The sequence below is a fragment of the Crinia signifera genome, chromosome 8, assembly GCF_055691185.1.
Source record: "Crinia signifera chromosome 8, ASM5569118v1, whole genome shotgun sequence".
Taxonomy (NCBI): Eukaryota; Metazoa; Chordata; class Amphibia; order Anura; family Myobatrachidae; genus Crinia; species Crinia signifera.
Window position 1 is genome coordinate 100,735,376 of NC_139224.1, and position 17,999 is coordinate 100,753,374.

Here is a 17,999-nt window from a genome sequence, read left to right on the forward strand (position 1 = left end):
ACTCAAATCCTTTATATTCCCAGTTGTGGACCATTCCCTTAACTCAGTGATTCCCAAATTGTGTGCCTAGGTATCCTGGGGTGCCTTTAAACTCTTACAGGGTTGCCTCAGGTTGATGGTCCAGGACCAAATCAAATAATTTATGATCAAAGGGATAGGCAAATCCAGTACTTGTTGCTGCCAATCATATAACATGTAGATAAGCAGAAGTACACCACCACCTAACTAACCCTAAGGATGACAGACACAATTCACTTTATGTAATCATTAAAAATAAATCTAAATAAAAAACTTTTATCTTTGGGGTGCCATGAAAAAAATGCTGATCCTCTAGGGCACCATGATTCAAATAAGTTTGGGAACCTGCCTTAACTGATTAAAAATTTTCAGTTTGTAGAAAGGAGGGATTTCGATTCAGCTTTTGTGGACCTAATTAGATACTTTTACACTCAATCGTCCACTTCTTTACTGATTAATGGTTGCAAAGGGGCGAGTATCCAGATGTTTAGGAGGACACGTCAGGGCTACCCATTCTCTCCCTTATTATTCAATTTATGCATAGTCCCTCTATTTTGCATCTTACAATCCTGGTCCGAGTTTAAGAGAGTTCAGATAGGTAACTCTGAACTGAAAATGTCGGCCTTCGCGGTCGATGCTCTCTTGTATATTGGTAACCCTGAACAATCGCTGGGAAAGATCTTGGACAGACTAGACGATTATAGGGAAATCTCAGGCTATACAATCAATGTTTCTAAGTCTTCCGGTCTGTTTCTCCACCCTCGGGTTTCCACTCCCTCTTGGGGTGGGGACCTCCCGATACGGTGAGAAAGGGCTGCTATTGACTATTTTGGCATGCGCCTCCCAAAACGTATCTTCGACTTATACAGAATTAATATCTCTCTGGCGATACAGACAACAGCCAGAGAACTCGACGGCTGGAAAGATTTGAAGCTCTTCTATGTTGGCAGGGCCAATCTTATCAAGATGCTGACCTTGATGACGTTTGTTATACTTACTCCAGGCCCTAACTTTACTATTATCACAGAAAGACTTGCAGTTGCTGGACTCACAGGAAGTTCATTTGGGGCCCTAAATGCCCTCGTATTGGGCTATATAAATTGCAGCAGCCAGTGTTTAACGGGGGTATAAACTTCCCGAATATTTGGCATTACAATCATTCCTCCATAGTCCGCTTCCTTAGGGATTGGCTACATGGGAGGGAGGTGTATGCTAACTCACGGATTGAGTATGCCTTCTTAGATAACTGTGGATTAGTAAACTTTCTTCATATGCACGATGGGGAGGTGGATGACCAGATTAGATTGAATTCCTTGCTTTGGTCGACGCGTAGGGCATGGCATATCCTTAGACACAAATTACATTTAAATGCCCATATATCCCTATTTTTAACCTTTTTACACAACCCTGAATTCCAGGGAGGTTTGGCTGGCCATTTAACGGTCTTGGGTCTGAGGGTTTGTCCTCCGTTAGAGCTTTAATCGACATTGATTTGCAGAAACCGATGTCATATGACAGAACGTCGGAGTCCTTCCCTTCTTTTGGGAGATACCCCCTGGCCTATATGCAGGCTAAACATTATGCAACAGAGGTAACACGTCATTTTTCGGAGACAGATTGGACAAACACCTTGGATACAATGCTCTTGTCTGGGGTGGCCGAGCGAAAGGCTATATCTATACATTACAATTTCTTTAGGCAAATTTAAGGTCACAATACCATCAGCACTGGCTGGACCATAGCGATGCCCACTCTAACTTGTATACAGTTGTCCAAAGTTTTGTTGCGTTCCAGGAGGCTACTACCTGCAATACAGTACCAGGAAACTGACCATGTTCGTTCGTTCTTATCACACTGCGCAATGATGCTACTCCCCTTCATTTATACTGACTGTCACAAACATTTTCTTGTACTTTTATTATCAAATGTAATTATTGGTGTTTCAATAAACATTTATTACAACAACTACAAAAAAATTCAGTTTGTACTGTATACTGCTTTACACCCAGGCTCATTCATGTCTTGGATAAACTGTTGGAAAATTGTTTATCATATGAAGTATCACATTTATATGTCCTCATGTTTTGTTATAAAAATTTTTTATATGTCAGTAGATTTCTGCCTATAAATTAACTTACTAATCAAACGTGCATAGATATTGCAGACATTGAATCTTTTTTTTTTTTGATGCAATAAATTTTTATCGTGTTTCTACAACAAACACACACAAATACAATTAAAAACATTGAAGCCAAGAAAAAAGAATAGAAAAAAAGGGTACAATTAAATAAAGCAAATATATTATATATCAAGTAGGGGCTCCTGGTTTGTATTTGGCATCTGTACTCATAAAGGCAACTATGAAAGAGGCCATGAACATTGATATAGTTACATTACATAGTGGTATATATGTTTCAAGGGGATGCAGTAATCGGCCGCGGGTTTCAAGTCATATAGCAGGTGAACGGACAACAGTCACCTAAAGGAGGTCATCCGATTGGGATTGATTCGGTTCCATCTTCTACTGGCCAGTATTGGCCTCAGGTCCTTCAGACTGCACTTGGATTCACAATTGTCCCATCTCATTGACATTCCCTGCGGCTTTCCATTGAGACACCCCTCAACTGAGTGGATACAACATTCTTCTCCAGCATTACACCATCCCAAGTAGTGGAATTACAAAACATCGGCCATGGTAGAGTGCACTTACCAATTGGACCAAAATTCCAGTCCCGAGCCTTGGTGGCTTCAACATCCATCCTGACAGTGAGAGTTTGTCATCATTTTGACATAGTTTATGCTATTGTGATTGTATCAAATATTTGTGTGTTTTTATTAAAACAATTTGTATTCTATATCCCATGGTGATTATTCCTCCACAAATTAGTGCTGTGCCACCACTCTCTTTCTCCATGCAAAACAACCTGTCTGGTGTGTAATATATTGTGTGGATTATAAAAAAATTGGATTTGTTGAAACCTAACATTCATGGTACTAATGCGAGGGCTGGCAAGAGCCAACTCCCAAACAGATCCGACATAGATCCCAAATCCGTTTCCCACTCAGTAGGGGCAGATTGCTAGTATGTACTGAATATTGGAATATAAGGTAGATACCAAATGATAGCATGGTGTACCAACTAAAAGGCCCTTCACTGGGGAGTCTGTGAGCATCAGGGGGACATCTCTAAACTGAGGACGGAGCCTCATTTGTAGAAATCTATAAAAATAAAGAAGAAAGGAATTATGTAGGGTACACACCACGACGACCCGCTCACGATGCACATCGTGAGCGGGTCGTCAGTGTCTCGTCCGACCCGCTCACGGTGACGCGGGGGGCACGACCCGCTCACAATGTGCACCGTGAGCGGGTCTGATCCGATGGCGACCCGCACCCGGCTGTATGGTCGTTCTTCAGATCCTACCTGCAGCAGGTAGGATCTGAATAACGACCGACCCGCAGGGCCGCACATCGGATCGGGATCGGACCAGAACAGGGAAAAAAAGGGCCCAATCTACCTACAATCTACATCCAATTGGTCGGAATTGGATCTAGATTGAGGGGATCGGGCCCTAGTCGTCCTGGTGTGTACCAGGCATAAGGCACAGAGAAGTCAGATTTCAGCTCCTGGAACAATTTGAGGATATTACCTTTGTATAAGTCTCCTAATGTGGAAACCCTCCATTTCCCCCATGTAATAGCACCAAAATGCACGCAAGACATCACAAAACTGTATCTTTCAGCAGAGCTGCGTGTTCATATTGTAAATAACCCTTTAGTGGCGCAGTTTCGATTAAACTCACATAACCCGCAATTACGACGGCTGGTTTCTGCTAGCACCTCCATAGGATTCAAGCAGAAAATGAGTGAGGGACCCATCCCCCAGCTTGGGGCTAATTGAATCTCTCTCCTATGTGTTTTTATCTGGCACATCATTTGTATTTATTGAAAATAGATTTTTTTATTTTTTTAAAGTGCAAATTATCACTTTTCATAGGAACATTGAAATGACACACTGGCAAAACCAAAAAGCATTTGGTACTGACTTAAATGCATGCTCGTTAAATTTATCATGAATTTTCAGCATTGAATGGGTTAGCTCACCCACAATGCAGCAGGTGCCCCTGCTTTGTTTCTAGTATGCTGAAGGAGAAAGGTGAAAGTTCTATCCCACAGATGGTGACAGGAAAGGTGCACCGATAATAAGAGATGTTTATGTGGTAGGCCCAGAGAGAAGAGAGTGAGAAAGATTGCTTTCTCACCTAGGGGTGCCCCCATCTCCCTTTCCATTAACAGTTCAGCAGGTGTAATATACATTTTTTGCAAAGGGCTCTGAGATTTGGGCTGACCCCGTTGGGTTGAGACCCACACTGCTGTGTGTCTCACCCCTCACCAGGTTAATTTCAAAGGTGCTAATTCACTCTATCTCCTTCCCTGCTTACTGTATGTCACTTTCTTTGTCATTGGGTCTCACATGCCGCCCTCCTGTCTTCCTTTCATGTTAACCTTTGTATTTTACTTAATTCCTCTATTCTTACTATTAATGCCACTGCCTTTGTTTGGCTTACGGAGTATTTTCCCTAAAACACAATTTACCTTTTTTTATCACGTAGAATCATAGAATTTGATGACAGGTGATAACTGCTTGGCCCATCTTGTCTGCCGCAAACACATGTACTGTACATGCACACCGCACACTTCTACACTAGGGTTAATTTTTTTGGAAGCTAATTAACCTACCAGTTAAATGTGGGAGGAAACTGGGGTATACAGAGGAAGCCCAAGCAGCACAGGCAGACTATACAAACTACACACAGTTAGGGCGATTGTGGGAATCTTATTCATGACCTCAGTGCTGTGAGGTAGTAAAGGTGCCCATACACGGAGCAATGTTCTCTGTACTTTTTGTACTAGATCACATCGCGACTAGTACAAAAAGCACACAATGTGCTACAGCAGCTAGCTTTTTGTACTAGATGTGATGCGATCTAGTACAAAAAGTATGTGCTACACACATGTGGTGTGCGTGGGAGTGCCCTCGCACCTAAAAATGACTCCATGTATGGTTGGCTTAATGCTAACCATTACACCACCTGTACTGCACTACCTGGTACATGTTACTCTCTTTGTTTATCCCAATGCATCCTTCTGGGCGTTATATATTCTATATATTTATTTATAATATATTTCTTTTAACCAAGGTGTCAACCCTGAAAAGTAAGTTGAAGAAGCAGTCCACATCCACAGGAGATGGAGTGTCCCGCGCCTTCCTCCGAGCCCAGGCTGCACTGTTTGGTTCCTACAGGGACTCTCTCAGATACAAACCCGTGAGCTTACGTTTTCTACTATCTACACTGAATTACTTACATAATATCGTTACTTGTTGCAGTGTATTGTGTACATAGGTATATCATGAGATTTACATTCATTCTAAAGTTTCTTGAAATGTTGTATCAATGTAAACTGTTATTGATTTTCCCATTGCAGCAGAACTTATTGCCAGTTACAAGTTTAGTTATTTAGGTTTAAGCCTTCTGCTTTGATCTCTTTAGGGGGAACCAATTACATTTTCGGAAGAGAACTTCGTAGCTCACCGGTCCAGCACCATGAAACATTTTTTAGAGACCGCTGTCAACCTGCAACTCTTCAAGCAGGTACAGTCTAAGTGTAATTCCCCATTGCAGCTCTTCAAGCAGTTACAGTCTAAAGGTGCCCATACACTGCTGCGACATCTCACAGCAGTGTTCGGACACCCGATACCCTGAACGCATGCAATCCATTGTGATGGATCGCATGCGTCCCTGCTTCCCGCCCGCCTCGCTGCCTGGATGGAGGTTTCAGAACCGGTGGTTTGACGGCCAGCTGGTCCGACTACCTGGTCAGGTCCAATGTGCACGGGACCGTGCATTGGACCCGACTGCATGTCGGGAGAGGCGATTTAATCCGAATAAACTGACCGATTGGTCGCAATTGGCCGAAATCGGACCAAATCGCCTCAGTGTATGGGCACCTTAAGTGTAATTCCCCATTACAGCTCTTCAAGCAGGTACAGTCTAAGGCCCCTTTCACACGCTCTGGCTCCTGCCAGGCGACTTAACCCTGCATGGGCAAAAGCTGTGCCGTGCACAGTAGTTAATAATGGACACGATTGTGGCCATTCACATGGGACGGGCACGGCCCAGCCGCCCCGGTTGCAGCCGGCTGTCACCACTGAAAGGGACGGCTGCCGGGTTGTGGCCATCTCCACCATTGTAAACTGCTGTGTGCGGCACGGCTTCTTGCCCGTGCTGGGTTTTGCCACCCGACAGGAGCCGGAGCATGTGAGAGTGGCCTAAAGGTGCCCATACATGGTGAGATTTGCGAGTGTGATGCAATGCATGCTCCCATGCACATCCCATCGTACTGCTCAAGTGCTGCACATACTTTTTGAACTAGGTCCCAATCACATCGCATGCAAATCACATGTGATTTGCGTGCGATGTGATCTAGACCAAAACGCATGCAATTATTGCACCGTGTATGGGCACCTTAAGTGTAATTCCCCATTACAGCTCTAAGTGTAATTGCTCATAATGTGCACAGTGACTTTCCCTAATACACATACAAGCACGGTGCCTATAGGGCACAGTTTACAAGTAACCAGGAATGTACAACATATAGTATATCACCAAAGTTACATATATTTTACTGTACAGTATTCAAGCAAGTCTTTATTATCACAGAATAGCCTTCCCTTTTTAATCCTTTCCTTGAAATATTTAGGGTCGGCACATAAACTGCCAGAGATAAGGCTTAGTCCTGTGTGATTTACAGGATGGCAGCAGTCACCCCAACAAGATATCAGGATCTCCCTACTCTGTTCAAAGGTAGTCCTGTTATCTGCCTGTGCTTTGTCCATGAACTAAACTCATCCTGTATGGTGATATGGAGTGTCAGCCTAATGGACATACTGATTCATGCTGGGTGTAAATAGAGCTAAACAAGGTGCCTGCATACTAATATTATAAGACTACGTTACTGTACCCAGCATCAGCCTGTTCTGTAGGGGAAGATAGAGAAACATATTGCTTTTTGTATCAGAGTCCCGTAAATGTGTAACAGAAATGAGTTCAGGTCCATCAGAGATTTCAGTCACAGTTTATGTGTAACTATGTGCGTTGTATATAATTATTAGTTTGTAATCTGTCTCCTTATAAATCAGTTTATAGATGGTCGACTGGAAAAACTGAACTCGGGTTACGGGTTCTCCGATATGTTCGAGGAGGAAATAACTTCAGGTGGTTGCGGCAAATATATTCTATCTCTATCTTGATATCAGTTGTATATTTGAGATGTGTGTTTTGAGCTTTTCTTATTGTCTTGTGTGTTTCAGGAAACTCCCGTGCCTACCAGCAGTGGGTGCACACAATGAAGGTAATAATAGTAGGAAGTATACAAATAGACTGCATGATTAATGGTTTTTATATTTATGTAAGGTAAGCATTACAATAGGTGTTTTTTAATTATGCATAATATCACATCTGAATGAATATACACTGTACAGATACTATATATTCCACTTGCCACAATTCTGTGACACGTGCATTAGGGCTCAGTGACCATTTTCTAGCTCTCTAGCATAATCTGTCATTCTCTATTCCCTATATACACATATTTCTAAGACCCTGTGCTGTGTCATAAAGATTATATCGTACAGGCAGGGGAATGAGATCATGTGTGCATGTTTGCTAACAGTTCTTTTACTTACAGAAAGGGGGTGCACTAATTAATACGGCGGTGACTAAAGCTAGTCCAACTATGAAGAATGCTTATATGTATGTAAGTATATTAGAAATCCTGAAAGGTGCTGAACATTCTATTTCTGTGTGTTTACACACCAGCATCCACTAATGACCTTGTCACTAGATAGATGGGCCAGTCTATCACAATGGGGGTGCCAGTCTGGGACTTGCATTAAGGGTATGACATCGCACATACAGTATGATCCCGAAAGGTCCTACTGTGTGAAAACTTACCCTACTAATACTGTACAGAGGGGACTGCCTACATTCATGTCGGCTACTTTTTACCCGAGTGTGCATTTAAAACACGGTGGGAACCTTTTGGGTTCTGCATTTTACAAGGAATCAGGGTTACTGTGCCTTACCAGAGGTTTTGCCACACCGTGAAAGGCTAAGCAATTGAATAACGCCAAGTGGTAAACCCGAAGCTTGACTTGCCCCCATGGGTTCAGATTGTGTTTTTACAGATTTTAGGAAGCAAAAATAAAACCCCAAAACAGCAGTCATTCAGAGCCTGTAAGGATTGATAACATAAGTTAATTGGTTACAATGATATAAAGAATGAGATTCAATCGCTGGAGATGAGTGATAGGCTAATGACGCATGTGGCGCGGTCACCACTGCACTGCAGGCAGCCTATCAGCGCTGGTGTGACAGGAAATCAGCACTTTTGCTGCCTGTGTTTTGCAGGAAAACAATCTAAGCGCTGACTTTCATGTGGCTAAAAGTACACGAACATTTATATCTCCAGTGTGTACTAAGCTATGTGGGCTATTTGATTCAAGTCCTTTAATGTTCCCAAGGAGAATTCCCTTCTTCTGGAATGCATGAAAGTAGTTAGTTTTGCTTAAAAAATGAAATAAAAAAGTTAATTGCCAGATATTTCTGCAGGCAAAAAACCAGGCCAAACAAGGTATCAAGGAGGTGAAGAGCAAGCTGGCACAGAAGGTGAGAATTTGTGTTTGTTCAAATGCTCTCGTTATCGGGGAATATTTATTATTAGTGCTCTGTTATACAGTATAGAATATTGTTTCAGTGTTTAGTTTTCAATGTAAATAATTTATAAACATATTATGTAGTAGTGAAGTATACAGCATCTATCTATCTATATATAAGTAAGTAAGTAAGTTTTATTTATATAGCGCACTTTCTCCAACAGGACTCAAGGCGCTTTACAGACATTAAAAATAATGCACATACTGTAATACAAAGGGTTGTCAAAACGGGCAACAATGGCAGTACAGATATACATCACACATACAGATATGCAATAGATGCATTCTAATGAGGGACATGGACAACATATTTACTGAGCTGTACAGCACCCAGGCAGCCATTCGTCGGCGCCACATGGTGATTGCACCAGCCAGAAGGGTAGACAGGTAAGACAGTACAGATATAGGACACATACAGATATATACTAGATGTACTCTATTGAGCGACACGGACACGGGAACATATATTTACTGAGCTATGCAGCACCCAGGCAGCCAATCAGCGGCGCCACATGGTGATTGCACCAGCCAGATAGGTAGCCAGTAACAGTACTGATATATATATATACTAGATGTATCCTGATGGGGAACACGGGGACAGGGAACATATAGTTACTGAGCTATGCAGCACCCAGGCAGCCATTCAGCGGCGCCACGTGGTGATTGCACCAGCCAGATAGGTAGCCAGTAACAGTACTGATATATATATATACTAGATGTATCCTGATGGGGAACATGGACATGGGGAACATATATTTACTGAGCTATGCAGCACCCAGGCAGCCATTCAGCGGCGCCACATGGTGAATGCACCAGCCAGATGGGTAGACAGGTAAACAGGTAAAACAGTACAGATATAGGACACGTACAGATATATGCTAGATGTATCCTGATGGGGGACACGGACATGGAGCACACAGTGTAGGCCGCTGCTGTCAGGCTATGCACAGCAGAGGCGCAACACGCGGTGCGGGATAACAGGAATAAAATTTAAGAGAATACTACAGTGGCATACAAGGCAGTATTAAGACAGTGGTAAGGTCAATAAAATTATATTTCACATGTTTCAGGGAGCAGCAGATGATCTTTGTAGCAATAATGGAGCAAGGTGGTCCAGACGCGCGAGTGGATGATATAGTCAGAAGGGTCAGAAGGGTATATATACAGTACTAGAGATGTGTGTCATTGCATAAATTATTCTTAAAGGCATTGCCAACGTGTCACGTAACCATTCTGTTAACGATGAAAAAAGGTTTGTAAACTATAATTAACGTTAGGTTTGGGTATATTGCTGGATTGTTGTCTAACACGCTTGCGCCACATCAGTTACACCGCCAACTTCATCCCTTTACTAACAAGCTAATAATTGTTTATCCTAAAATGTCAAAATAAAATATTACCTATATTTGTGCAATAGAACAAAAACTATCCCTCGCTTAATTTGTCCAAAGTTTATTTTCTAAAAGTAGTTAATAAATAAAATAAAAGGACAGAAGAGTAGCCCCTAATATATATCTGACACTGAAGTCAGATGCGATTCACCTTGAACTCTCCCTGTACATTCCTGGGAGTGATTCCTTCCGATTTTGTACCTTGGTGTCATTTTTGCATAAGATCTATCTCATGCAATTGATTAAGCCGAGATAAATCACATGCGATATATCTTATGCTATACAATTGTACCATACTATATATCTGATGGGCGGGATTTAACGACTGGAAACGCCATTCAAACTTTCTGCAATATATCGCATACGATATATCACATGCACAAAAAGCACTCCTCTTTCCATCCAATTCCATCCAAATCCAATAAATCACAGGTGCAGACCAACCAACCAAGGAGCTCCTATCAATCGCTCATGGGACCGTGCATTGGATCGAATGGAAAACACAAATGATGTGGCACTTTTCAGACAATACATCAACCTGAATGGTTGTAATTGGCCAAACTTGTGCAAAATCTTTCTCATGTATTGGTGCCTTTAAGCTGGGTACACACCTACAGATTTATCTATCCAATCTGTCTGGTGGTAACAAAAATCTGGCTATGTATGGGAGCATATGACAGTCAATCATTTGCTCCCAAATGCTGGAAAATGGACAAAAATGATTGTTGGGATACATTTGTTAATTCAGATATTTTTGACTAATTTGTCTGAATGACCATTGTCTGTTTTCCTGGGTTTGGGAGCAAATGTTTGATTCTCATATGCTCCCATAGATTAACAGATTTTTGTTTCCACCAAATAGATTTGAAAGCTAAATCTTTAAGTGTGTACCCAAGTTTTAGTTCAAAGAAATAGTGGGGAAAAAACACACATACAGTACAAGTGCCATATGTAATTCATACATACCCCTGATGTGCCCTCACTATAAAAAAAAATGGGGAGTATTTTAAATGAGTAAAATTAAATTATTTTTTAATAGAAAAATATTAGTTTGAAGTGGTACAAGGTTGATTGGTTAGTTAGTGTTACAAGGTTTTCAAGTATGCACTTGGTTACTTTACATCCCCGCAACCTCAAACACAAGAGAAGACCATAGGCCTGCACACTGACATGCATTGGCCCTTATAAATAGTTTTTCCGTAAAATTCTCCATCCCTGCTTTAGTAACGGACTTACTGAACTAACATTGTTTGACTTCGGCAAATATCTTATGTATATGTGAAAATAATTATATCTGTGAAACCCCACAAAGGGAAAATTTATTTACTGATCAGAAGACATAGGGCCATATTCAATGAGAAAAATTTGCCGTGCATGGCGAGAGATTTTTTCTCTCGCCATGCACTTGCCCTGTTCCGGAGGGCTCGCTGCCACTCCTGCTCCCACTATTCAATGTGGTTAAGACTCGCCCGCCACTCGCGGCGAGTCTTAACCCCTGCAGCGGACGAGCGTCTGCAGCAGGGAGCTGGCAGGGAGCCGGGGGACGGTGGCAGCCAGGGAGATTAAAGTCTCCCTGGCTGCCCCAGAACATATGTGGAGGGGAGGAGGGCTCCCTGGGACCCAGGCAGCACAAGCTGCCCCCCCCCCCCTATAGCCAGTGGGGGACCCAGTATTCACTGCACCCGATCGTGCATATGTAATGATCGGGTGCAGTGAATATATGAATATCTAATGAGCGGCTCGAGAGCTCCGGCCCCCTGCTGGCTGCTCTGTGTAAAAAAAAAAAAAAATAATAATTAAAAAAAAAAATTCAAATTAAATATATATTCATATGCTAAAAGCACATGAATAAAAATAACATGCCCCTTCACAGAAAAAAAATCCAGATTTTTTGACACCAAAATTAAAAAAAAAAAACTTTTAGTTTAAAAGTTCACATTCCAGTTCTCCATGAAAAGATGGAGAATTGCTACACGGAGAGACACGGCGAAAATCACTTAGAAAGACGGCAAAAATATCACATTGAATAGGGTGGAGAGCAAAATGCTCCTTCCAACGTGAAAATAGCACAAACTCGCCATAAAACACGGCGAATTTTTCTCATTGAATATGGCCCATAGAACTGCCATGTAGTATACATTTGTTAACTATTTTCATAACTGTCTAACATGTTACTAACTATTTGTGCTTTGCATGCTCTGTACAGTCATGTGCAAAAGAAACTGCACCCTCCAGCAAATCTGGTTTTGCTAATCAGGAGACAATCAACAATCATCCTGAACTCTCTAAGTTCTAACGCATTTATACTGGAATGCCAAAACCAATTTTACTTTGTCACGAATTATGTAGCAAAAAAACAAGACAACAGAAAGAATCCAAGTGTGGAAAAGGAATTGCGCCTCATGATGCAGTACCATGTAGTTACTGTAGTAACTTTGAGTTTATCAGTCTGTTGTATGGTATTTTTGGAATTTTGTCCACTGCAGAAGTATTTCAGTTCATCGAGTCACATTATGTTCCCATCCTTAAATAGGTCCCACCTTGTTGCAATTGAGAGTCGAGATTTAGACTGTCATTGCATTGATTCTGTTATATTTAAACTCTCCAGTTTTAGATTTCTTGTAAGTTTAGGGCCATTGTCTATGGTATGACCTAGCTTCATACTTGTCAGGCAGGTTGTCCAATGTTTTTCTGTAAATTACACTGGTATAAGGAGGAGTTCAGGGAGACTACATAACTTTTTAAGGGTATGTGGATGTAAAAACATCACACCAGGCCAGTTATACTTGACCATTAATATGAGGGTCTTATGCTAACATGTGCGTTTTGGTTTCCGACACAAATGGCACTGTGCTTGCAGCAAACAACTAAACCTTGGCATTGTATGTCCTGTGGTCCTGTATTCCAGTCATGGTCTTCAGAAGTCTTGTGTTCCAGTTGCACGCAAGGTTGGACTCCATAGCAGTACTGCAGTGATTTTGTTTTTGGAGGGAAAAGGTTGTTGTATATGTAAGGTTGCTCTGAGGAACCTTACATATGTGTGCACGTTCAGGAGGAAGTGGGTGGGCAGCTGACATCTGGTGATGTCAGCTACCCGCCGCCCGTATGTCCATCTCAGACGCATTGGCATGAGAATGCCCATATGCTAATGGCCAGCCCGCCGCCTGCAAGAATGGGTGCGAGCACAGTTTGTGGCCTGTGGGGGGGACAGATAAATAATACATTGCTACAATGGGACCAGGTAGCACTGGCACAAGAGTTTTCTGCAAGTTGTGTTGCATTTGATTACCAGCACCTAGCTAAAATGAACTTTTAGGCATACTATGCTTCCATTTTTACACAGGACTCCCTTTTCATGTTGGCTTTTTTTTTGGTGACAAAGTGAAATTTGACATTTCTCATATTAGATTATATTTTAGGATTTTGAGAGGAATAGATGATTGTTAATGATGTTTTAACATATACGCTTGGAAGAGGGTATACTTTCTTTTTGATATGACTGCATTTGTTTGGTGGTTCTGTTGCAGGAAATTGAGAATGAACATTCTTGGGCTAATATGGAGTCCAAGAACTCCCATACCTTCCCATTAAACAACACAAAACGGCCTAGTCATGAGAGGCGGAAACTCTCACAGGTGAGGAACGTTATTTAATATCGGACCTTAGTTGTGACTCTAACTATGTATAACATGGCGGCCGGTGCACGGTCATCCCACAGATCAGGAATATGCTGCCATCTTATACACATCACATAAAACAGTGGAATTGTGTGTGTGTATATGCAAGTAATTTAGTTAATGTGTAGAAGATGAAAGGAATTGTCAGTCGCACTGGAATTAGGATTAGTAATAAAATGAATCAAACTACCTCATAATTTAGATGAAGACCATGGGCCAAATGTAATAGGGTGAGAGTTTCAGAAAGTGAGAGATTTTGGCACAGTTTTCCCATGTTTTTTAAAACAGCAATCAATTACACTGCAAAACCAGGTTGATTTTGCCATGTAATTGATTTCTGCTTTAAAAAACATGGGAAAACTCTGCCAAAATCTCTCACTTTCTGAAACTCTCACCCTATTACATTTGGCCCCAAATGTCAGAATGATGACGATGTGTGCTACCACTGGACAATGGGAGTTTATAAAAAATGTGGAAAGAGAAGAATGTTCATTGGTGGTGCACAAAGAAGAGAAATAATTTACATTAGAATAAGATGTACTGTAACTTTTAATTCATCATTTAAAAAGACTGCAAACAAAATTTAAAAGCAAAACAAATAACACATAAGGACATGAGACAATACTATTAAAAAGGATATAAAATCATTTTATATCCTTTTTAATAGTACTGTCTCATGTCCTTATGTGTTATTTGTTTTGCTTTTAAATTTTGTTTGCAGTTTTTTTAAATGATGAATTAAAAGTTACAGTACATCTTATTCTAATGTAAATTATTTCTCTTCTTTGTGCACCACCAACGGACATTCTTCTCTTTCCACATTTTTTCAATTTAGTTAATGTAAATTATAGTTGCTGTTGCCACAAATTTTTATGGGCCTGATTCAAAGGTGGAACTTATGCTGATGATGTGTGTTCATATGAAACGGACCTGAGAAGATGTGCAAATGTTGCAGCGGCCCTCTTTTTTATACAGCGCCACCAACCGTTGGCTTTCACATCTGGGGGATCATTTTGGTTGGCTTGCTAAGCAACTGTAGTTCGCTTCTTAGTGAGCTTCAACATCGCTCCCCCGTGCGAACACGCAGGGGATCGAACAGATTAGAATCAGGCCCCTGTTTTCTTGTGTACAAAGATGCAGAAACAGACAAACATTGGTCGCATATGAGACCACTGCGCAAACCTGTGCTTGCTCAGAATATCTGTCACTAGAAAAACGCTGGAGTCAGAATCACTGCGTAAGAAGATGTGGTCGCTAGATACTGTCCCCCACCGAACTGGTTGCGTCGTACCAGGGTTTGAGCCAACACATCCCCGTTACTGCCTCCAAATTACTGTCTGTCAATCGCTCCATACTACGGCCATGATTGTAGTTTGTTCGCCCCCCCCCCCCTGTACGTTCGCACAGGAGATCGATTTTTAGCATTTTTAGATGACCCACAAAGCTGCGAATTGCTTAGCAGGTCAATCAGAATTAGGGCCTACATGTGTGGTAAAACACTGGTCATTTCTGAAAAATCAGAATTGCGTTCACATCTGAATCTGAATTGCGTCCACATCTGATTGACCATTACAATCAGGGGAATACAGTGGGATAAAGTTGTCATATATGAATTACTTGTAATGGAACAAGGAGATTTAGATTATCACGGTATGAAAATTGTTTTGCACATTTTATCTTAGCTGTAAAAATTCTGCAGTACATGACTGTATTACAACATACAAACTGAACCCTACTTAAATGATAGTCTCCCTTATATCGGACATTGGAATAACATAACTGGTTTCTAAAATGAAACAGGCTATTGTGATTTAGTAAGTGATATAATTTACCTCTGCTGTGTAGTAAATGGTCATATGTGTTACAATATATGTGGATCTTATGCTTCAGAGTGAATCTGGATTTTATAAAGCCTTACACAGAGGAAAGACTGAGGCGCTAATTCCAGTTTGCATCACATTTCTAACAGTCCTTCCCGAAGATCACTGCTCCCACCATCACTGTACTGTGCTGGGTTCAGATTGTTTTCTGTCATATTGACACTATTCCCCATAATGTGCTCTCCTCTCCTCTGTGCTTCCCTAATTAGCAATGGTGACTTCCTTGTTAGCCTGGCAGCACTTGTGAAAATGTCAACATTCCGCTCAAAAAAATCCCCCAATTAGATCTGAAAATAAAAACCCTAGTATCAGTTCTGTTTCTCTGCAGCAGCCACAGGGGGACACGTAATGTGGAGAGTAACCCCTTCACTGCTACATCACATTGCCAGCAGATATGCCTATGTGTATGGTATAATACTCCAAAATGGAATGTTTGTATATTAAACGTTACTAGACTTGTGATTTATTAAAGACCCTCCTCAAACCTATCCGCAGTGATGTGCCAAAAGAAATAATACATAGATAACAGAAAGCGAATATTAACTGATAAAGAAGGTACTGTGTATTTCTGATATATAGGGAGTGGTTCGTTAAAAAGAAAAAAAGTCTTCGGGATATAATGAATGTTTATTTAAATGATCTAGGTTTGAGACGGTTATGTTTAAACTCTTCTCTGCCAGTGATTTCGTAATCTCTAATGGTACAAGGATTTTAATCCAGCCACCATGATTAAGGTGAAATATGCCGCTTTTCACATAATGAATGGTTTTGTTAATGTTATCACTGCGCTCATAAAATTAATCCTGGATTTAAAATATCTGATAGCATATTCTAATCACACCATGGTAGAAATGCAGTTTGAGCATTTACATTAGTGTAGTTCATAACAGGATGTTTCTTACTGCAAATAAAGATGGTTTTACTGCCCTCTTGTGGCCAAACTATAAAATGCATATATAACCCCTTTTTATTTAAACATTTTTAGATTGTTTTTCTTCCCTTTGTAAACTTCACCTTTTGCGAGTTCCTCCTATGTGATTGCCTCTCAGTCTTCACTGATGTTCAATTATTTTAATTGCACTTTAATTATGGTGGTCTCTCTTACCGGTCTGTTATAGATAGCAGCACACTTTTTCTTTTTACTTCAAGATGAGAATTATAATTTGTAAACCAAACACTCGTGTTTCTTTTTCCTACAGACACGGAAGAATAGACCAATGCTCAGCACAGGAAACCACAACTCTGGACTGGACGATACTGATGTAGGGGACAATGCCAGCAAGTGAGTAACATTGTATGGCCATAAAATATTAAGTATCGGACATATGCTTACCCGGTCCCGGGGTACAGACTACAGGGTGAGACTTTGGGACCCAGACTCACAACATTAACAGTATTAAATATGCAGATTTTCATTTTTGTGTGGACTGTGTGTGTATGTATATGTGTATGTATGTGTGCCTCTCCCTCTCTCTCTCTCCTTCTCTCTCTCTCCCTCTCTCTTCTCTCTCTCTCATCTCTCATATATGTGTGTGTGTGTGTGTGTGTACACATATATATATATATATATAGAGAGAGAGAGAGTATATATATATATATAGAGAGAGAGAGAGAGAGAGAGAGAGAGAGAGAGAGAGAGAGAGAGAGAGAGAGTATATGTATATGGAGAAATGCTGCTGCACCATAAGAATGCTTTAAAAAATAGAAGGCTTAATGGTTTATTTTTATCAAATAGCAAACTGAATGAGAAGTCTAGAAATTAATATTTGGTGTCACCACCCTTTGCCTTCATAACAACAATAAGACTTCTAGGTACACCTGCACAAAGTTTTTGTTATAACTTTCTCAAATCCTTCCATCTCTTCATGTAATCCCAGACAGACTGCGGGGGCATAGCATCACTTCCAGGACTCCTTGTTGTTCTTTATGCTGTAGATCCGGGGTGGTCAAACCTGTCCTCAAGAGCTACCAACAGTGCATGTTTTTCAGGCAACCTGTGGATCTATAGTAGGAATGAATGCAGCAGGTTTGAAATGTGACTGTAAGTAATGACTACAGCTGTGTACCGGCAGGGTGATTTGGAAAACGTGGACCGTTGGTAGATCTCGAGGACCAGTTTGGCCAGCCCTGCTGTAGATAGTTCTTAATGACATTGGCTGTATGTTTGGGGTTGTTGAACTGCTGCAGAATACATTTGAGCCAATCAGACGCCTACTTGATGGTATATCAAGGTGGATAAATACCTGCCTGCATTCCT

At 41.1% G+C, this 17,999-nt stretch overlaps 1 protein-coding gene across 5 annotated transcripts in view; it reads left to right on the forward strand.

Annotated features, from left to right (window-relative positions):
* Positions 1 to 17,999, forward strand: part of DENND1B (DENN domain containing 1B) — a 214,830-nt gene that overhangs the window by 185,812 nt on the left and 11,019 nt on the right. For 4 of the 5 annotated variants that reach the window (XM_083156883.1, XM_083156878.1, XM_083156881.1 and 1 more), the window contains 8 exons: positions 5,220 to 5,345; positions 5,571 to 5,672; positions 7,220 to 7,295; positions 7,391 to 7,431; positions 7,768 to 7,836; positions 8,691 to 8,747; positions 13,713 to 13,820; positions 16,942 to 17,024. In XM_083156883.1, the coding sequence (XP_083013009.1) occupies positions 5,220 to 5,345; positions 5,571 to 5,672; positions 7,220 to 7,295; positions 7,391 to 7,431; positions 7,768 to 7,836; positions 8,691 to 8,747; positions 13,713 to 13,820; positions 16,942 to 17,024 (662 nt within the window). The remainder of the gene's footprint in view (positions 1 to 5,219; positions 5,346 to 5,570; positions 5,673 to 7,219; positions 7,296 to 7,390; positions 7,432 to 7,767; positions 7,837 to 8,690; positions 8,748 to 13,712; positions 13,821 to 16,941; positions 17,025 to 17,999) is intronic. The other variant, XM_083156880.1, reaches the window with a different exon arrangement.